A 22,467-nucleotide genomic window follows, 5' to 3' on the forward strand; every position below is an offset into this window, starting at 1 on the left:
AAGAGATGAATGCAGAGTACACGTCTTTTCCTATACACAGAAGTGAGATGGCTTTCTAAAAGTAGACCACTGGCTAGAGTTTTTGAGTTATGAGAGCTGCTCCAGAGATTTCTTTTAGAAAAGACAGTCACCACTGGTAGCACATGGGTTGCAAAACCTACTCAACAAACTTAACCTGACATTTCAGGGGAGATTGACAACTGTGTTCACATCGTAGGTAAAGTGACTACATTCAAAGTCAAACTGGAATTATAGGAGCGATGAGTGAACATTGGGATTTTTGACATGTTTCAAGTATTAGCAGAGATTTTGAAAGAGACTGAGCCAAGGCCTTCTTTCTCCTACCTGGTGCATGATCACCTACTTCAGTTTTCAAAAGAGTTTGAGTATTATTTTCCAACCATAAAAGACTCCCAAACTGGGAGGGAATGCTTCCACAACCTATTTGTGAATAATTCAGGTGAATCCTCTTTGTGCTAGAAGAGGATCAACTGCTTGAGATCGTAAATGACGGTGGCCTTAAAAGTATGTTTGAGACAACTTCAAATCCCCATATGTTCTGGACTAAAGTAAAGGTGGAATTTCCTAAGATTGCCACAAAAGCACTGAAAATCCTGCTTCCATGTCCAACATCCTATCTTTGTGGAGCAGGTTTTCTACCGTAATGGCAACCAAAATGAGATTACAGAGTAGACTAGACATAAGCAACACATTTTGTGTGTCACTGTCTCTCGTCTCCCCTAGATGGGACCATCTAGTTGCAGGAAAACAAACTGAGTTCCCTCTGATTCTGCATTATGGTGAGTTGTATAATTATGCCATTATATATTGCAATACAATAATAGTAAAGTGCACAGTAAATGTAATGCACTTGAATCATCTTGAAACCACCCCCCTTCCCACTCCCCTCCCAGTTCTTAGACAAATTGTCTCCTACAAAACCAGTCCCTCCTGCCAAAAAAAGTTGAGAACTGCTGTCAATGACCGCCAATGATCTCTACCCCTAGCACTTACACCCTTGTATAACCTCCTCCTTTTGAGTATGAGCTGAACTTTTCAACTAACTTTTAGGAAACAGAATATGACAGAAATGATGTGATGGCACTTCTGAGGTTATAAAAGGACTATGGCTTCTGTTTTGGGTCTCCTGCTCTCTTTTGGATGTCTTGATATGGGGAAATCAACTGCCATGTCATAGGCTGCCCTGTGAAGACACATGTAGCAAAGATCTGAGGCCTGCCAATTGCTGAGTGAAAGAGCTTGCAAGTGAATCTTCTTCCAGTTGAGCCTTGGGATGACTGCAGCTCAGGCTGGCATCTTGATTGTTGTTATAGGAGAGACGATGAACCAGAATCACCCAGCCAAGCCACTTCCACAAACACTGTGAAACAATAAATGTTGTTTTCAGCTACTAAATTTGGAGTAATTTGTTCTGCAGCAATAGATGATTAATGCACCTGGTTTGCTGGCAGGGTAATCAGGCTGAGTCATGGAAGGAGTGCTTGATATATAAAAATGAGAATGTTGTGGTTGAGAGTATAAGCAGTTTTATTTATCAAAGTGTTAAAATGATACATTAGCAAAACCTTATCTGACAGAGAAATAGCACCAGAACTCCTCTGAATGTGATTATCAGCTAAGAGACTGGGTTAAAGTCAGGATATGAATCACTGGAAAGATTTAGAATAAGTCAATAAGACCCTTTAATAAAGAAATGTAAATGAAGTTTTGCCCTTTAAAGAAAGAGTATTCTGTCATTCCTACAGCCATGGCCACTAGTCAAAGAGAAACAGTGAGTTGTAACAAAGGTCCAGTGAGCCTGCCCCAGCTCACCACCCTTCAGTTTGTCTCCTGCTTAATTTTGGAGAGCAGACTGGGCATGACTTAGAGATTAAAGACTAATTTGGGAAAGGGAAGATGCAAAAATTCATATCCTGGGCCCACTCTTTGATCTTGAGCCATTAGTTCCATAGGTCTTTTGGCCTCTTGTGTCTAAAAAATGCTCAAGTGTTCATTTTACCACCTTAAGAGATATGATGGCTGCCGTAAGTGTGTGAAAGGTGTCTTGCTGCCTGAGATGGGAAATTCCTGGCCAATACACTTTTCTCTGGTTATATAAGACAGGGACCCAAAAAGGGCAGAGATGGGAGGAGAACAGTCCAGCATGTGATCATTTAGGGTGTCATGCTATAAATGGTTTTATATTTTCAGAGATGAAACAAGTCTCTTCAATACAGGGCAGTTGTAGGTCACAGCCCTATGGCCTGGCTGGTTTTATCAATCTGGCAGCTCAGAGTCAGTGCAAAGGACATCCCCAACACCTGCAAAAAGAGTTGGAAAAATATGAAATATTAATAAAGAAAGCTATTTCTCTCACAACTCTTAGAATTGTCCCTCCTGGTGGTGGTGGTGCAGGGGGGGGGACAAAAGAGTGTAAAATATTGGGACATCTTTTGTCTTCTTAGGAATTCAAAGAAACCCTGCTACTAGTATAGTCATGTTCTGTTCACTGAACACTGTGTGCAATGAGTTATGTCTACTGATGCTCTATGCCTTCATGGTTTTCAAGCAGAAAAGAATTATTTTTCTTTGAGTTTATTGACTGAGCCTTAGCTAATCTGTGATATACCCAACACTTAGGTAGAAAAATGTTAGAAATATGACAACAAAAAGTATACAAAACTACCCTCAGTTCCCCCTTTGCTGTCAAACTAGCACAGAAGTGAAAAGGGAATTGATTATAATTTTCATCATCAATTCTTTAGCATGCAAGATCAATTTTTCAAGTGAAAGGTTTCATCAGTCAGTCTTTCCAGACCAACTGAGTAAGAAACCAAAGTGGAGTTCTACTGGGTGACTTTTAGTTTAACTGTTAATCACCGATATCTCTGAGGGATAAATTGACCAGATGAATGTTCTTCTAGTATATTTTCTGTGTGCCTTAAATCAAATGGATAAGAAAATTATTTGCTACTTGGCTGAGAGAACTCATATACTCATTAAAATAGCTAACATTTATTGCACACATATTATCTACCTGGTAGTGGACTAAAACCTTACATGACTTAACTCTTGTAATTTTCACAATAGTCCCACAGTTAAGAGCTTACCTGGATCACACATACAAAGATGATAACAATTCCAATATATAGGAAATTGGAGTAAAACCACTGCATTGCTTTCACATAGCAACCCTAGGAAAAATTACAGGTACAAATGATACATTCAACTTTATCAAAAGGATTATTTGGAAGACACAGTAGTTAGTATGTTGCCTTATGTATTATAAAAAGACTTAGGTCAGGTATTATATTTTTATTTTTGAATGGATGAAGAAACAGGTGTAAAATAAAGAATATTATAGACTTTTCTGGTTTTGTTACATTACAGTAGCACCTATTGTAGAATTCCTAGATCCTTACCCACTGAGTTAAACTAGCTCCCAAGAGGCAGATTAGTAATAGATGTCCTATGTTCTCTATAAACTCAGTGCTGACCTAAGATTAACATAGAAATATAGGCTACATGATCCTAAAACTAATCTGCATTTCAGTTTCTGCTTTGACAACCAGTAAATTCATCACAGCTCTACAAAGCTTTAGGTTGGTGGATGTCCTAGTCTTTCTCCTAGACCTGAAAAATTTTGAAGATTTTCAAACAGTCTCAGGAGTAGGTAACATGGAGTGCCAAGACCTTAGGGATATGTTCTAGTTGGAAGATGATTTTGGTTTCTTCTCAAAGTCTATTCTGGAGGTTCAGATGGACAGTGGACAGTTTGTTTCATCAGTTCTACAAACTCTTTCTCCTTCAACTCCTCACTCCTTTGCTCCTTCATTTTCCTAAAGGACTGGATCCTGCCATTTCCAAGGAAGGAGAACAGAGAAGCCAGCAGAGGAAGAAGCTTTTCTACCTCAGTGCTATAAATTTCACTTTCTACCATAAGGAAACCTACTTCTTGCTCAAGAAATATCCATAACCCTCTGCCACTTTCATACAAACTGTCCCCCTCTAATGTAACAATTTAGTGTAGCAAGAGTAATCATAATATCTCTAGTCTAAATGAACATGTTTCTATGTTTTTCTGATTTTTCTAGTTACTCAGGGCTGTTGCCATGGTAATTCCTTTTATTCAAGGTTCCTGTTTCTGGACAGAAGGTCTAGGTCCTTTGTGACTGTGGTTTCCAAGGTAATTAAAAGTGTAAACAAAGAGGTCATTAACAGGAATGTTGCCAACACATTACCGTCACTTGTGGATCTTTGGGGCAACTTGCTGGTGGGCTGCCGGTCCAATCACTTGTGCCATTTACACCACAACATTGCAGCTAAAAGATAAACCCCAGAAACCATGACTGTTAGGAAGTCAATAGAAAAAAAGCTGTGGACCTGGGAGGAAAAGGTAGGTCCATCAGATCTGACTCTATAGCAGAAAGGTCAAATCTGGTCTGATGATTATTGGCCTCTTGGAAGAAAGTACTTTCAAATCTGCTATACTTTTTCATTCACAAAAAAACTCTGTGGAGTAGAAAGGGCATGCTTGATTTAGTCACATTTTACAGATCAAAAATAAGTCACCGAGAGGACATAACAGAGGGATTAGGCTGACCATACCTGGACCCACCAGCCAGGCCTAAGATCACAGAAAGCAGGATCATCAGACATTGTGTACCTATTTACATGATGCAGTAGGAAGGACCAGCTATAATACAAAGCAGAAATTGCATCAAGTTTTTAGATTCTTGGGGCTTTTGGAAGACAAGACTCCACGACACCAAAATACCTTGAGGAAACAACTAGTCAGATCTAGAAAGTAGGGGAGTCTATGGGGCAAATAACTAACTTCTTTCCTTAAATAAACAGCATGAACAAAGAGGGGTATTGTTATAGATTTTAAAAGAATTAGAGGCTACGTGCAGTGGCTCAGACTTGTAATCTCAGCATATTGGGAGACCAAGGCAGGAGGATTGCCTGAGCCCAGGAGTTCAAAACCAGCCTGGGCAATACAGCAAGACCTCATCTCTACAAAAATCACAGAACAAGCTGGACATAGTAGTCCTAGCTACTCATGAGGCTGAGGTAGAAAGATTACCTGAGCCCAGGAGGTCGAGGCTGTGATGAACTGTGATAATAACCACTGTACTTTAGTTTGGATGCCTGAGTGAGACCCCAAATTTAAAAAAAGAAGAAGAATTAGAAAAACATATTATTTAAAAATATATAGGCCTTGTTTAATTCTTGGTTAGCACAAGTCAGTGTAAAATTTTTTTGAGAAAATTAAAGGAAATTTAATTACAGACTTTATTAACGATATTAAGAAATTATAAAATTTGAGGTGTATTAGACGTTCTTATTTTTATATTTTATGGGTGAAATGATATAATGTCTGATGTTTGCTTTAACATAGTCTAGCAAAAAAAGTGTAGGGTATTAAGTGAGATGACACAGGCACAGTGTTAACTGTTTGAAGCTGGGTGATGTGTACTGATTTGTTTTTCTATTTTTCTCTTTACTTTTGTATGTGTATGAAAATTATATAATGAAAAGTTTCCTTAATTGAGTTGAAAAAAATAAATAATTGAAGATCTAAGAAGTTAAGTGACTTTTTCAAGGCCATCCAACTCTGGTCTTCAGGAGTCAGTTCCTATCCATTTCGTCATTTTTTCTTCTCCTGCATGTGGTCACAGTGACATAGTTTGAAACATAGATGATGCCGATGCAAGGCTCCCTGGCCTTTCTTTATCCCCCGACACATCAAATCAAGAATGTAGAGCTAATATATATGTTTTGGGGTGGGGAGGGGCCGTGGGAAATGGGGCGCTGGGGGGGCTAGATAACAAGCCTGATTTGAACAATTCGGGGATTCAACAGAAATTTCTTGTATTATACAGTTACTATTTTCAGTATAATTTTGGAAAATACATAAATGAATGTGTTTAAGTCTTCTTCACCTCCTAGCAGGTCTTAGACAATGAGCCTATCTGAGCTGGAAAAGGGTGAAAGAGAGGACACAGAGAATGTTGTACCAGTCAGACTGATTCTTAGGCTTCCCTGTTAGCGATAGTCAAGGTAGTCCAGACCTCAGGGCTGTGGACCCTAGATTTCTGAAATCTCTGGTGAAAAGAACTAGCCCCCAGGGGCTGAGGCTTGAAAATAAAGTCTGGGCTGGTCTGCAGAAGATTCCATCTGTACTCACAAATGACTGGATGGAGTCCCACGCTGCCTTGGTGCTGTTGTCTGAATGATAACGGTGGATGCTGTCGGTCAGGCCCTCAGCTACAGAATCTTTCAGCTGGGCAGGGAACATTCCAGCAGAGAAGACATGGTAAAAAGCAAATGAGTTCAAGGAATAAGGAATTTCTAATATAGGCTAGTGGGTCCTCTTGCTCTGCCCTTCCAAGTGGTCTTCTCAAAACTAAAAGTGAGGGGAGGCTGTTCATTTATGGGCAGACAGGTTGAGAGTGACATGGCAGGCAAGGAAAAGTACACAGTAGGCTCTTGACCTCCCAGAGGTCTGGCTTTACAAAGAAGGCCAAGGGGCAGTTAAAGCAAAGGCTATCCTTAGGCGCCGAGACAGACACTCTCTACTGTCAGATACCCAGAAGAAAGTAAGTAGGAGGAAGACCAACTTGTCCTATACTCTTTCCAATCATCCTTTCAGGCACCACTCAGATAAAATCTCCTTCATGAAATGTTTTTCTCCCCCATTACAATTAATCTTTCTTTCCTTCATTCTTCTATTTCATTTATATCTCTATTATGAGACTTATTTTGCACCAACTTCTTCCCCTTGACATACTCTCTACTTCCAGCAATAAGAAAATGAGTGTGTTACTTTGTAGCTTACCTTCTGTTCATACACAGAGAGCAGGATGACCAAGGTCACCTCAGCAAAGAGGATAATCAGCAGCAGGACGAAGAACTGAGGTAAAGCAGAGACATGCTTACGGCACTGATCCCAGTTCTCACCCCATTACCACCCTCTCCTAGGAGCATTTAGGTGGACGTTGGCACTTGTGTAGGATGTTCCCATCTCCTCAGGCCTCAGGAAGCCTTTTTTTGCTTTGTGGGGGATTTGTGTTATTTTCTACTACTAGACTCTAACGGGCAGATCAACTGTCTTCTAACTTTGTTCTCTCCAACTCATTGTGCCTAAGAGAGAACTATGTGCATAACACATATACAATATCCTCTGTTGAATAAATTAAGCAGTTTGTGTATCATCCTATTGAAACAGTTAAGCAAAAGACCAGTAAACTAACCCATGTGTCTTTAGAGTTTGGGGCCTGGTCCTTTTTACAAGATCAGAGCTGTCTTGGAGTGGAAGACTTGGTGGCAGTGAAACTTGAGAGGAGCCCTGTACAGATGGGACAAGAGGGACTGTAGTAATGGGAGTAATGGGTCTGACTCTTGTTTGCTTCCAGCTTTAGATGTCTACTCTCACACAGCAGAAAACATATTTTCACTTATTCTTTCTCCTTCACATTTTTACCCTCGCACTAATTTTAACTGCTTAAAAATTTACCCCATGTCTGTTATCTCCCATCTATTCTTACTAGTCTAAGAACTATCTGAAAAGAGAGATTTTTTTTATTATTATAAAGATGTGGAGTACAATTCAGGGTTAGGTATACAAACATTGATTATGCGGGTAACCTTGTTGATGAGGTATGCCCCTCCCTCCCCAGCAATTTCCCTCAACTGCCAATCTCACCCCATTCCCCTGGCAGTTTCCTACTACTGCCAATCCCTTTCTTATAGTATTATAATTGCTCAAGGTCCACTTATGAGTGAGAACATATGGTACTCTGTTCTTTGTTTCTGTGATAGATCACTGAGTATGATCAACTCTAAACCCATCCAAGTTGCTGCAAAAACCATATGTTTGTCCTTCTTTATGGCTGCATAATGTTCCATTGTGTATATGTACCACATTTTTTTTTTTAGATTAATTTTTCTACTCCTTTTCTTAGCTCCAGGTTAAAAGCCAACTCATCAAAAAAAAAAAAGATTAACCAAATGACTTAAGGAAGAACCAAGGTGATCAGGAACCCATACTCATGGATTCAGTGGCACTGTTGCACCTAGCTCTGTTCTGCCTCTCAGGATAGTTAACTGACAGGGAATGAGCAAAAAGTTCGAGTATCTCTCACATTAGACCTCAACGGTTGCAGGCTGGGCCCTCGCCTAAGTTGGGTCACTCACACTATGGAGTATTTTGTGTAGGTATGAACTAGGAAAGCACCTCTGGCATTTTAGGAGGGCCAGATGTGTCTGGGGATTATTCTTCCATCGGTTAATGACTCTGAATCAGATCCTGAAAGTACATACTAACATGAGGAGGATTTTAGCAGATGGATGACACTTATTTCAACCAGATATAAAGGGACAATAAAATGCTATGAAAGGGAATTATAATGACAAAGGTCATTATTAACAGTGTAAAATGGCTACCAAAGAGAATAGCAACACCCCTTGCACCTATTGCTGGTACTTCAGTCAGGAATGAAATACTATTTGTCTTGATAGACTTAGCTGATCTAAGGTACCAATCCCATTTTCCTATGATTTCCCTGTGCTTATATGTGATCTACCAAGAAACAGCTTGCCTGGGACTTAAGGCATCATTTCCACCCCCTCAGGGCATCACATCTGCTACAAGGACTCACCGACATAAGCAGGCACTTGTTTTCCTTGATAGAGCCCATGCAGCCCAGGAAAGCAACAACCATGATAATGGAGCCCACGATGACAAACACATTGCCCAGTGTGAGAGAGGGGAAGTTATGGAACAGCACTCCAAAGTTGTTGTGAATCATCAGGTAGACCCCAAAACCCAAAATGCAGCAGCCACAGAACTGAAAGGAAGAATCCCACAACATTATGAGGCTAAATATGGTTCTTAAACTTTCTTCATATTCTTCTTTAAGATCGGAAATGGTGGCTCACACCTGTAATCCCAGCACCTTACGGACTGAGGCAGGAGGATTGCTTGAGCCCAGGAGTTTGAGACCAACCTGGGCAACATAGCAAAACCTCATCTTTACAAAATCTAAAAAAACAAAAAGTAGCCTGTTGTGGTGGCACGTGCCTGTAGTCCCAGCTACTTAGGAGGCTGAGGTGGAAGGATTGCTTGAGTCCAGGAGACTGGGGATGCAGTGAACCGTGATTGCACTATCACACTCCAGCCTGGGAGACAAAGTGAGACCCAACTCAAAAAGAAAAGAAAATTAGAATCAACCTTTTCCATTGGTTTAATCAAGACTCTCATGAACAATCTCTTTATTTAGTTTCTCCATCCTCCTAGAAGAGAGGCAATCCCAGTTTCCTCATGTGAAGTTCCACTAACACCTCTCCTTAATGAGTTCCAGATACCAAGGAATGATTATTCCTGTGAGCCACAGAATATTGTTCCCACTTATAGGCCTAACTTTATGCTTTGGACACCCCAATCCTTGTCTTCTCTCAATTGCTCACACATAGGCTTCTCTTTGGAAAGCATGACCATGTATAGAATATGCCTTACTTGAGGAAGTTCATCCTACTTGGCAGAAAACCATAGAATATAAACTTATAAGAGTCTTTTCACAGACACATGAATACCAATCCATCTTATATCTGAGCTTCAATTGCTGACTTTGGGTACAATGAAACCTCCCCAGAAAAGGTGGCTTTCTTGTCAATCAACTATTCTTGCAAGGGATCCAAAAAAAAAAAAAAAGACAAGAAAAATAGAGGCTCTCAATACCAGAATGCAGTCTCAGGTTTCTCACCTATAAATGTTAGCTGTGAGCAACAGTAACCTACAACTCTCAGTGAGAAACAGCGCCTCCATTAATACCTGCACTGGCACCTTATGACTTTGCAGGCTTCTACTGTGGCAGATTGGGGAGAAGCGAGGAAATTATTACTCCTCTTTTTCCTAGGCTGGTTGGATATGACCCAGACATGCATAAGGTTTACTCCACACCTGCCTCTATAGTAGGGAAGAGAGAAGGAGGGCTTAGCTAAGGGATATTGGTATCAACCATGTTCAGGAGAAACAAACTTACCCAAAAGAGCAAGTTAAAGAAAAACAGGACATACTTCAGCAATTTCAAGCTACTCATGCCCATGCTGAGATATTCTTGATCTGAAAGAAAGAAGAAGAGAGGAAGTAAGTGGTCTAACTCTGCCAAGTGGTACCAGGGATTAAAGGGCACAAATGTTCAAGGTTCAAGGATTTGCAACATCGCCTGGGGTTTGAGCTATAACTGTTTTCTGGAAAGTTTCCCTAAACTCCCTACTCCCCTAGTTTCTGAACTTATATATCAATTAACTCATGGTGGACACGCACTTTTACTCCAATTCATCTACCCAGCAATCTTTAATATTTAAGTAAGCACTGTAAAAGAAAAATAAAACTATACTTAGAAGACGGTGAATCACAGTGACAGACCAGGCCAGTGCTTTGAGTTCATGTGCAGCATTAGTGACAAGTGCCTGGGCACTTAATCAAAAAGGTAGCTCTGGGTCAGAGATGAGCTAGTCAATCAGCAATGGAGAAAGCTTGTTCAGCCACTGCCTTAAATGCCCTGAGACTCACATACACACTACGTTTGGTCTGTGACTCTTCACGTACAAAATTGAGTGTGTATGGGAGTGGGATGATGCAGGAGAAGAGGAATATATAGTTATGCCTCATCCATTATTTTATGGTAGAAATGTGTTCTCTATTCCAGATTTTGTGGAAGATGTAACCATAAGTAAGTAGTAACTATCCTCCAGAAGAAATCAATCTTATAGTAGAGATAAAACAAGACAACAGAAATGCAACGGAGTAGTGAAAAGAAAAAAAAAACTTGATTTTTTTTTTTTTAAATAGAATATCTTCCCGGTAAAGACATCAATCCCCCAGACTCTGGTCCTTGATTCTAGAGATTCTAGAGATTCTAGAGAACAGAATTTTGAATTTTCTCTCAGAGATAACAAGGTTCTATGACATGACTCATATTTTACAAATGTGCACAAGACTAATATATCAGGCAGAATGACAGTGTATTATTTGTTTTTTTTTTTCCATCAAAACTAAGCCTTTTCCAGTGTATGGATTGCTTATATAATCCATAGTACCTTCTTTGCAATGTCAGGATACTCAGGAATCACATGGCCTTGAGGGATAGTTCATCTAGGCTGGAGATAAGCCTGATAGGCTACTTCTGTTCCACAATAGAGCAAACTTCTCAGTTGAAAATACCCAGTACTTATATCTATCTCTTACCACTTTACTTTGTCCTTATCTTTCCTCTTTGCCTTAGCTTATTCCTCAGGATTATTTAAAAATCTTTATCATTACTTTAATCAAGTCAAAATAAAATTAATTTATAGATGTATTTTGATATATTTGGAACATTGAAGAAAGTATAATGATTTACTACACAGGCTTTGAGGTCAAACTTGAGTTCAACTCTCACATATACCACTAAATAGCTATGTGAGAACTGGAAACCAACCCAACAGTTCTAGTCACAATTTCTTCCTCTGTAAGATGGGGCAATACCTATACTTCCTAGGGTGGATGTGAGGGCTAAATGATCTTATCACAGAGACTGGCATATGACATGAGCAGCACTCATTAAACTGAACCCATGATTACTCAGTCTTTAGGACCACTCTTTATCAGGAGTAGATGATGAATTTGAGTGTTTCTCAGGTTTTTATCAGTATCATATTGACAAAATATCTCATAAAATAAGATGCATCTATGGTTAAATAATCTATTAAGTAAAAATATAAAATTACATATTTGGAAAATGTACCTTGGGCCAAGATGGATTACTAGGGATCAGATTGATTCCTTTACCCGAAACAACTAAAAAATGTACAGACTATAAAATGATGAAGGACAGTGACCTCTGAGAGATGGGAAGTGAGTGATGTGAGTCCTGTGATTGCCTCACCTTACTGCATCAACAGTTTCTAAACCATAGGGAGAAAAGGGAAAGCCTGGCCAACTCCCTGACTGGAGGGAGCAGATCTGAGATTCTGAGTAGATCAAGGCAACAAGGGTCTGCAGGACAGAGTAATGTAGAAGAAAGAGCTGCGCAGAGAGTAAACCTCAGGAATCTGCAGGGTGCCTGTATTAATTTTCTATCTCTGCTGTGACAAATTACCATAAACTTAGTGACTTAAAGCAACACAAATTTATTCTCTTAAAGTTCTGAAGGTCAGAAGTATAAATCAGGTTTTTGGCAGGGCCGCATTCCTTTCAAAGGGCTCAAAAGGTCCCTTTCTTGCATCATGCAATCCCTTGCTTTTGCCATGATATCTGCTACTTTTCACTCTTATCTCCTTCATTATTATAAGGGCCCATATGATTAGATAGGGCCCACCAGGCTGATCCAGAATAATCTCCCCACTTCAAGAGGCTTATTTTAATCACAGCTGCCAAGTCATCCTTGCCCTATAAAGCGCTTATATATATTTGGCCCCATATTCAATCTACCAAAGTGCCCATTAAGAATTTAGCTAAGTACTGATGAGCACATGCACATAAAATAATTACCCAAGGCTGGTTATTGTACAAGCAATGCCTGGTATTCATATAGCACTGGTGCCTATTCCCACAAGCCAAACTGGAAAACCTCAAGGTTCACAGGGTGGAGTATACAGAAGGTTCTCGGTAGTAGGGAATATCTAGCTCTAGACTGAATACTGTTTCATCCAACAAATCTTAAAAGAAGGGACTCCAAATATCAAATACTTCCAAGCTACTTAAGTGCATCCTAAAACAAAACTCAGTAACATTTGTAAAAATTAATATCGCCGGGCTCGGTGAATCAGCCTGTAATCCCATGCTTTGGGAGGCCGAGGTGAGTGAATTGCCTGAGCCCGCAGGTTCGAGACCTGCCTGGGCAACTTGGCGAGACGTCATCTCTTACAATAAATCAAAAAAATTAGCCAGGCGTGATAGCACGCGCCTGCAGTTCCAGCTACTTGGAAGACTGAGGCGGAAGGATAGCCAGAGCCCAGCAGGTTGAGGCTGCAGTGGCCAGGAGCGGCCACTGCACTCCAGTCTGGGCAACTGAGTGAGACTCCAACTCAAAAAAAAAAAAAAAAAAGAAAGAAATTAATATCTAGCATTCAACAAAGAAAAATTCACATCTAGATTCACTCAAAATATTAGACATGCAGAAAGCAAGAAAGCACAACCTGTAATGTGGAGATAAATTAATCACTTGAAACTAGCCCAAATGTTAGATTAGTAGACAAAGACATTAAATCAGATATATTTTCAAAAAAAATAGAGACACGAAAAATACAAAAAAGACCCAGAACAAATTTCTAAAAATGAAACTACAATGTAATGTGTGTCCAACTCAAAAAAAAAAAAAGAAAAAAGAAAAATACATTGAATTGGATTAATGGCACATTAGACATTTTGGATAAAAAAACAGCGAACTTGAAGACAGCAAAAGAAAGTATCCCCAAAGAAACACATAAAATAAAGTTTTTGAAAAAATGAACAGAGCATCGGTGAGTTGAGAAACAATTTCAAATGACTTACTGTACATGTCATTGGAGTCCTTAAAATTGAAGAGAGAAGAGGGATGGAAAGAAAAATATTTGAAATTATTTTACTGAAAAAAACCTTAAATTTGATTAAAATAGCATGCCTATAGGCCAAGAATCTCAGTGAACTTCAAGCACAAGAAACATGGAGAAAGCTACACCAAGGCACTTTATAATTAAATAGTTCAAAACAAATGATAAAAAGAAAATCTTAAAACAGCCAGACAAATAGACATGTCAGGTACACAGAAACAGTTATAAGGATAAGAATAGACTTTTAAAAATTGAAAAAGGCAGGCCAGAAGGCAGTGGAACAACATATTTAAGATACTAATAGAAGAAAATTGTCATCCTAGATGTCTATACCCAACAAAAACATGTTTCACACACTAAGAAAAAATTAGAATTAATTTTTAATTAATTAATATTAATTAATTAAATTTAAAATAACTTAAAAAATGATGTTAAGACATACAAAAGCTGAGAGAATTCCTTACCAGTACATCCACATTGCAAGAAATGTTTAAGGTAATCCTCTAAGCAGAAGAAAAATGAGACCAGATAGAATTATAGATTTACATGAATGAAGGGCACTGGAAATGGTAACTACAGGGACAAATACATAATGGTTTTCCTTACTAATTAAATTGCTTTAAAAGATACTGGACTGTTTAAATAAAAATGAAACCAATGTTGTATTGTGTTAGTAACAAATTTAAAAGTAAAATTTATGATGACAACAGCATAGAGGTTAAGAAGGAAGAAATGGAAGTATACTGTTGTAAAGTTCCTATATTATATGTGAAGTGTAATATTACTTCAAGATTAAAAGCATAAATATACTAAATCAACAAAAGGGAAAATAAAAAACAAATAGGAAAGCAAGACAAATAGAAAACAAATATGTTAAGTCTGAATCATATCAGCATCACAGTAAATGAAATGTTGTAACTACTCAAAATATGAGGGCAGGGATAAATAGGTGGATTTTTTAAAAAGACCCAGTTGTGTTGCCTACAAAAATGCATTTCAAATATTAAAAAATAAATAAATAAATTTAAAGAATGGAAAAAGACATACCATATTAACTATAATAAAAGAAAAAAAGATGGAGCATCTATATTAGTGTAAAATAAATGATATTACAGAGAAAAAAATCAGGGATAAAGAAGATAACAACTTTATGATAAAGGGACTGCCAGATGTAAAGGACACAAAAATTCTAAGTGTTTTGCACCTAATAACAAATCTTCACAATTTATGAAGCAAAAACTGAAATTGAAAAAAGAAACGAACAGGTATACAATTATACTTGACTATTTCAATACACTTCACTCCACAATTGATAGAATCAGTAGATAGAAAAACAGTAAGCATTTGAACAATAGAATCAGTAAACTTGAACTAAATGATCGTGACAGAACACTCCACCCAACAGCAGCAGAATACACATTCTTTTCAAGGTTACATAAAACATATTTCAAGATAGACTATTCTGGGCCATAAACCAAGTTTCAATAAATTTAAAAGAATTAAGCTAGAAATCAATAATATAAACATCTCTAGAAAATCTCCTGAAATTAGAAAAGTAAATAATGAACTTCTAAATAACCCATGGATCAAAGAGAAAATTTAAAAGAATTTTGAATTAAAAAAAGAAAACTTTTAAATGCACATCAAACACAAACATGGACACTAAACAACATGCTGCTGAATGACTTCTGGGTCAACACAGAAATCAAGACAGAAATAAAAGTATTCCTGAAAATAAATAAAAACAAATACACATTTTATCAGAATCTCTGGAATGCCATGAAATCAGTGATAAGAGGAAGAATCATAGCATTGCACATGCATATCAAGAAAATAGTTCACAAGTAGACAGCCTAATGGCACATCTAAAGGAACTGGAAAGGCAAGATCACCTAAATCCCAAATTCAGTTGAAAAAGCAGATTACTATGATAGAATCAACAAGACAGAAATCTGGTTCTTTAAGAGGGTATATAAGACTGACAAGCCCCTGGTCAGACTGACTAAAAAAGAAGGAGAAAGTCCAAATAAACACAATTAGAAATGCAAAAAGTAAAGTCACAATGGACTCTGAAGAAATTAAAAAGATTATCAGAGGTCACTATGAACATCTGTTTGCAAACAAACTAGAAAATCTAAAGGAAATGGAGGATTTTCTGACATCACACAACCTCCCATGGTTAAAACAAGAAGAAATTGAATCTCTAAACAGATCGATAACAATCCAGGAAATCAACTCAGTCATAAGAACCCTCCCCACCAAAAAATAACCTGAACCAGATGGCGTCCCAGCTGAATTCTACAAGACATACAAGGATGAGCTAATATCAATCTTATTCAAAGTATTCCAGGCAATTGAGAATGATGGAATTCTCTCAAACTCATCTTATGAATCTAACAACAAACTATATCCAAACCTGGCAAAGACCCAATAAGGAAAGAGAGTTACAGGATGACCTCCTTGATGAATATAGACACAAAAATTTTCAACAAGATTCTAGCAAACAGGATCCAACAACACATCTCAAGGATCATTCACCATGATTGGGTGGGCTTCATTCCTGGGAAGTGGGACCAATTCAGCATTCACAAGACCATGAACATAATTTAGCTCATTAACAGATGTAAAGCAAAGAACCACATGATTATATCATTAGATGCAGAAAACGCATTTGACAAAATCCATCATTCCTTCCTGATAAAAACCCTTGAGCACCTAAGCATAGAAGGAACATTCCTCAAAATGTAAGAGCTATCTATGGTAAACCTGCAGGCAACATTTTACTCAATGGGCAGAAACTGGAAGCATTTCCCCTAAGAATGAGAACAAGACAAGAATGTCCACTCTCACCCCTGCTATTCAACACAGTGCTGAAAGTCCTAGCAAGAGTAATTAGACAAGAGAAGGAAATCAGGGGCATCCAAATAAGGAAAGAGGACATTAAGATACCTCTCTTTGTGAATGATACAATTCTATAACTAGAAAATCCTAGGGAGTCCGTCAAAAGCCCCCACACACTTTGGTAAAGTCTCGGGTTACAAAATCAATGTGCAAAAGACAGTTGCATTTCTATACACCAGCAACAAACAGGCAGATAATCAAATAAAAAGCAGAATCCCAGATTTAAGATCACCACCATGGAGCAGCAGACCAGTGCCACTCCCACCGAGCAAGGCAGAGAGTAAAGACCAAGTCACTGATAGATGGAGACATCTCAAACACTTTTGGACAGGGGAAGCACCCAGCAAAGGTCTCTTTGAACATAAAGAAACCAGAAAACAACAGATGCAGGAATTCAGGTGCCCCATACCCAACCACTCATCAGGCTTGCACAGGAACTGAAGCCCTGCCCAGTGAATGAGAGTGAGTGAGTGTACTCAAGATGCTTTGGGTCCATTCATCCCCTCTTATCTGTGCATGAATTATGGGCCTTATGTGGAAGGAGTCCTAGTCAGGCAACAGTGGTAGGAAACTGGACCCCAAGCAGAATGGGGGAAAAAACCCTGTGCTGTGACAGTCTCTGTGAACCGGCCAGTGTGAGTATGCCACTGAACAGCTCTCAGGCAGGGAAAGCCCACCTGCAGGGTAAACCTTGCTGGTGCACACCTCATCTTTCCAGATAGATCAGGAAGAATCACCTCCAAGTCCACTGTGCCTACAGGCCAGATACACTTCTCCCTCCCCCATAGCAGGAAAATCACTCTTTTTCAAGAGAAGATTGTGGAATTGAACAGGGAGAGAGTGACAAAAAAGACACCTGAAACCTTTCTTGGTGAGACGTTTCTGGGCTACACACTGCAGACCGAAGATGGGGCAAGGCATACCCCCCACCCTCTCTCTGCAAAGTGCTAGCAGCAGAGACAGCTAAGTTGAGAAACCTATCACAGGATGGAACAAGGATCAGAAGTGAATGCCCTTTTCCACCTCACTGAGTGACCTATATGGGACCACCAAAAGGGCTCTAGAACAGAGGGTCAGTGACTAGCTTCAGAGCAAGAAAATCAAAATGAATTACAGAGTGGGAAGAAATGTCTGTCACAAATGAGGAAAAATCAATTAAAAAATATAGGCAATCCTCAGAATACTAAAGAGACAGCACCCAAAAAAGCAAGTATAAGAGCACAAACAATGAAAATCCCCTCAAATGATCTGACCCATACGACAGTCACAGAAATCAGAGATTGGATGACTAAAATGAACAGAGAGAACCAAGAGAAACTGGAAGCAAAACTCACCAAAGTTGTACAGGAAGCAAAGGCAGAGTTGATCAATTTCAGAAAAAGCCTATTCTGAAATAATAGAAATGAAAAACTCCATCCTGGAAATCAAAAACAAAGTAACAAGCATAGGAAACAGGATCGACCAAGCAAAGGACAGAATCTCAGAAGGTGAAGACCAAAATATGGAATTAACCCAGTCTGTCAAAACAGGAAAAAAAAGATTAAAAAGAAAGCAATGTGGTACAATGTCAAGAGCCAAATCTATGCCTGATTGGTATCCCTGAAGCCAAAAGGGAAGCTGAAAGCAACATGGGACAAACACTCCATGAAGTCATCTAAAAAATACTTTCCACATCTCGTTAGAGAGTCAATAATTTAAGCACAAGAGATTCAGACCCTTGCAAGATATGACGTAAGAATACTAACCCCAAGACACATACTTTACCTGCACAAAGTAAACATGAAAGAAAAAATTCTAAAGGCAGCAAGAGACAAAGGTCAGACTACCTCCCAAGGAAGAGCCATCAGAATGACTGCAGGCTTATATGCAGAAACACTACAAGCCAGAAGGGAAAATCCAATTTTTTTTTTTTTTTGAGTTTGAGTCTCACTCTGTCACCCAGACTGGAGTGCAGTGGCCGCTCCCAGCCACTGCAGCCTCAACCTGCTGGGCTCCGGCGATCCTTCCGCCTCAGCCTTCCGAGTAGCTGGAACTACAGGCGCATGCTACCACATCCAGCTCATTTTTTGATTTATTGTAGAGATGAGGTCTCGTCCACCCAGGTGGATCTCAAACCCATGGGCTCAAGCAATCCACTCACCTCAGCCTCCCAAAGGTGCGGGATTACAGGCTGAGCCACCGAGCCTGGCTGACAATCCAATTTTTAACATTCTTAAAGGTAAGCAATTCAAGCCAAGAATTTCCTACCATACCAAGCTAAGCTTCATCAGTGACAGAGAATTAAAATCCTTCCCAAACATCCAGTCCCTAAGAGAATATGCCACCTCCAGACCAGCTCTACAGGAAGTGCTTAAGAAGGCATTGAACACAGGGGAAAAAAAAAAGAAAGGTCATATCCATTACAAAAATCCAGGCAAGCACAGAGTATACAGAAACATTCACAAAAGTGAAAATATATTTAAATACAAAAGCAAAAAGGCAACAAAGCAACCCCTTAAAACCCCAATGACAGGGATAAACTCTCACATTTGAATAATCAATTTGAACATGAATGGACTAAATGCACCACTGAACAGACACAGAGTGGCAAACTGGAAAAGAAAGCATGATCCAACAGTCTGCTGCCTCCAGGAACCTTATCTCACTGCAAAGGATACCCACCCAAAGGCTCAAATGTGGGAGCTGGAAAATGGTCTTTCAGGCAAAAGGAAAACAGAATAAAGGAGGAACTATTCTGATATCAGACAAAGCAAACTTCAAATCATCAAATGTTAAAAAAAAATCACACAAAAGAACACTATATAATGATAAAAGGCTTGATCCACCAGAAAGAAAAATCCATCTTAAATATATACGTACCTGATACCAATCCTACTTAAAGTATTCCAGGCAATTAGGAAAAATGGAACCCTCCCCAAATCATTCCATGAAGCCAACATCACATTGATACCCAAGCCAGGTAAAGACCCAACAAAGAAAGAACTACAGGCCAATATCTTTGATGAACATAGATGGCAAAATTCTCAACAAGATCCTAGCAAACTGGATTCAACAACACATCTCAAAAATCATCCATCATGACCAAGAAGGCTTCATCCCTGGGGCGCAAGGCTGGTTCAACGTTTGCAAGACAATAAATGTAATTAAATACATCAACAGACATCAGAGCAAAAACCACATGATTACATCATTAGATACAGAAAAAGCTTTTGATAAAATCCAGCACCCTTTCCTGATAAAAACCCTTGAACACCTAGGCATACATGGAACATATCTACGAGAAACCCACAGCTAGCATACTCCTAAACAGACAAAAATTGGAACCATTTCCCCTGAAAACTGGAACAAGACAATGATGCCCACTCTCTCCCCTCCTGTTCAACATAATATTGCAAGTCCTAGCTAGAGCAATCAGAAAAGAGAACGTGATCAGGGGTATCCAAATAGGAAAAGAGGAAGTCAAGTTATCCCTCTTTGCTGATGACATGATTGTGTACCTTGAAAACCTAACAGAATCTGTCAAAAGCCTCCTTGCACTGATAAAGGACTTTGGCAAAATCTCAGGGTATAAAATAAATGAGCAAAAGACAATTGCATTTCTTTACACCAATAATAAACAAACAGAAACCCAAATAAAAAACACAATCCTATTCACAATAGCCCCCCACCAAAAAAATGAAATACCTTGGCATCTTCCTAACCAGAGATGTGAAAGACCTTTACAATGAAAACTACCAAACACTGCTCAAAGAAATCAAGGCTGATACAAAAAAGTGGAAAAATATCCCATGTTCATGGATTGGAAGAATCAACATTATAAAGATGTCCATTCTACCTGAGACAATCTACAGATTTAATGCAATACCCATCAAATTACCAGCAATGTTCTTCTCAGAGCTTGAAAAAGCAATACAGGAATTCATATGGTAATACAAATGACCCAGAATAGTCAGAAAATCCTCAGCAAAAAAAAAACCCACAAAAAACCAAAACAAAACAAAACAAAGCAGGAGGTATCACATTACCAGACTTCAAACTTTACTATAGGGCTACAATAACCAAAACAGCTTGGTATTGGTACAGGAACAGGCATATAGACCAATGGAATAGAATTGAGATTCCAGAAGCAAAACCTCAATTTCTCAACCAACTCATCTTCGACAAAGCCTCCACCACCCACCACCGGGGAGAGGAGAACCTATTCAGTAAATGGTGCTGGGAAAACTGACTGACCACATGCAGAAGACTCAAACAAGACCCCTAACTATCCTCATACACAAAAATTAACTCTAAATGGATCAGAGACCTAAATGTAAATCCTCAAACCATAAGAACCTTAGCAATCGCAGGACACACCCTTATGGAAATTGGATCTGGCATCCAATTTCTGAACACAACCCAAAACCCACAGGCTATAAGAGAGAAGATAGACAAATGGGACCTCATTAAACTGACAAGCTTCTGCAAAGCCAAGGAAACCATCAAGAGAGCAGGGAGACAGCCCACAGACTGGGAAAAAGTATTTGCCAACTCCAGGTCCGACAAAGGCTTAAAATCTTGGATCTACAAGGAACTCAAACATGCTGAAAAGAAAAAAACAAACAACCCCATTATAAAGTGGGCAAAAGATATGAACAGACACTTCTCAAAGGAAGACATCTGAGCAGCCAACAGACACATGAAGAAATGTTCAACCTCAGCTGGGCTCGGTGGCTCAGCCTGTAATCCCGCACCTTTGGGAGGCTGAGGTGAGTGGATTGCCTGAGCCCATGGGTTCGAGACCCACCTGGGCAGCAAGACCTCATCTCTACAATAAATTTACGATTCTTAAAAGCTCTAAATACCAACCTCCCATATGACCCCGCAATCCCCCTACTGGGAATATATCCTGAAGAACACAAATCTCTCTATAAGAAAGATACCTGCACATGCATGTTTATCGCAGCATTTTTCACAATAGCAAGAACCTGGAAACAGCCATGCTGCCCGTCAAAAGAGGACTGGATTAAAAAAAATGTGGTACATATACACGATGGAATACTACGCAGCCATAAAAAAGAACAAAATCATGAATTTCGTAGCAACCTGGATGGAACTAGAGTCTATAATACTGAGTGACCTTTCACAGAAACAAAGATCCGAGTATCACATGTTCTCACTCATATAATGGACCTTAAACATCCAATGCAATACTATATGAAAATGACTGACCTTACTGGGAAACTATGGTGGGGGGAGGGAGGTGGGATTAACTGTAGCAAATATCTGTCTGGGAATGGGGAAACACCCCATATCAACAGGGTGCCTGAATGAAATGCAATTGTATACCTAACCCTTAACTGTACCCCACAACTTCACAATAAAAAAAAAAATCAGCCGGGCATGGTAGCGCATGCCTGTAATTCCAGCTACTTGGAAGGCTGAGGCAGAAGGATCGCCGGAGCCCAGCAGGCGAGGCTGCGGTGGCCAGGAGTGGCCACTGCACTCCAGTCTGGGTGACCGAGTGAGACTCCAACTCAAAAAAAAAAAAGAAATGTTCAACCTCACTAATCATCAAGGAGATGCAAATCAAAACCACACTGAGATACCACCTAACTCGAGTTAGAATGGCAATTATCAATAACTCAAAAAATAACAGTTGCTGGAGAGGGTGTGGTGAAGAGGGAACACTTCTACACTGTTGGTGGGAGTGCAAACTAGTGCAACCTCTGTGGAAAACAGTGTGGCGATTCCTAAAAGCTCAAATATCGACCTCCCATATGACCCCGCAACCCCCCTACTCAAAATATACTCTGAAGAACTCAAATCACTTTATGAAAAAGATACCTACACACGTATGTTTATCACAGCATTGTTCACAGTAGCAAGAACCTGGAATCAACCATGCTGTCCATCAAAAGAGGACTGAATTTTTAAAATGTGGTACATATACATGATGGAATACTATGCAGCCATAAAAAAGAACAAAATCATGAATTTCACAGCAAG

General features: G+C 39.3%; 1 protein-coding gene across 3 annotated transcripts in view; it reads right to left on the reverse strand.

The window, feature by feature from the left end:
- Positions 1-1,679: 1,679 nt before the first annotated feature.
- Positions 1,680-22,467, reverse strand: part of CD53 (CD53 molecule) — a 40,442-nt gene continuing 19,654 nt past the window's right edge. For 2 of the 3 annotated variants that reach the window (XM_008069260.2, XM_021718177.1), the window contains 7 exons: positions 10,047-10,126; positions 8,664-8,852; positions 6,842-6,916; positions 6,191-6,286; positions 4,242-4,322; positions 3,111-3,194; positions 1,680-2,321 (listed from right to left, as the gene is read on the reverse strand). In XM_008069260.2, the coding sequence (XP_008067451.1) occupies positions 2,250-2,321; positions 3,111-3,194; positions 4,242-4,322; positions 6,191-6,286; positions 6,842-6,916; positions 8,664-8,852; positions 10,047-10,109 (660 nt within the window). In that variant the 5' untranslated portion in view covers positions 10,110-10,126 and the 3' untranslated portion in view covers positions 1,680-2,249. The remainder of the gene's footprint in view (positions 2,322-3,110; positions 3,195-4,241; positions 4,323-6,190; positions 6,287-6,841; positions 6,917-8,663; positions 8,853-10,046; positions 10,127-22,467) is intronic. The other variant, XM_021718178.1, reaches the window with a different exon arrangement.

Source organism: Carlito syrichta, unplaced genomic scaffold (assembly GCF_000164805.1).
Source record: "Carlito syrichta isolate Samal-C Ts95f unplaced genomic scaffold, Tarsius_syrichta-2.0.1 Scaffold311899, whole genome shotgun sequence".
NCBI lineage: Eukaryota > Metazoa > Chordata > Mammalia > Primates > Tarsiidae > Carlito > Carlito syrichta.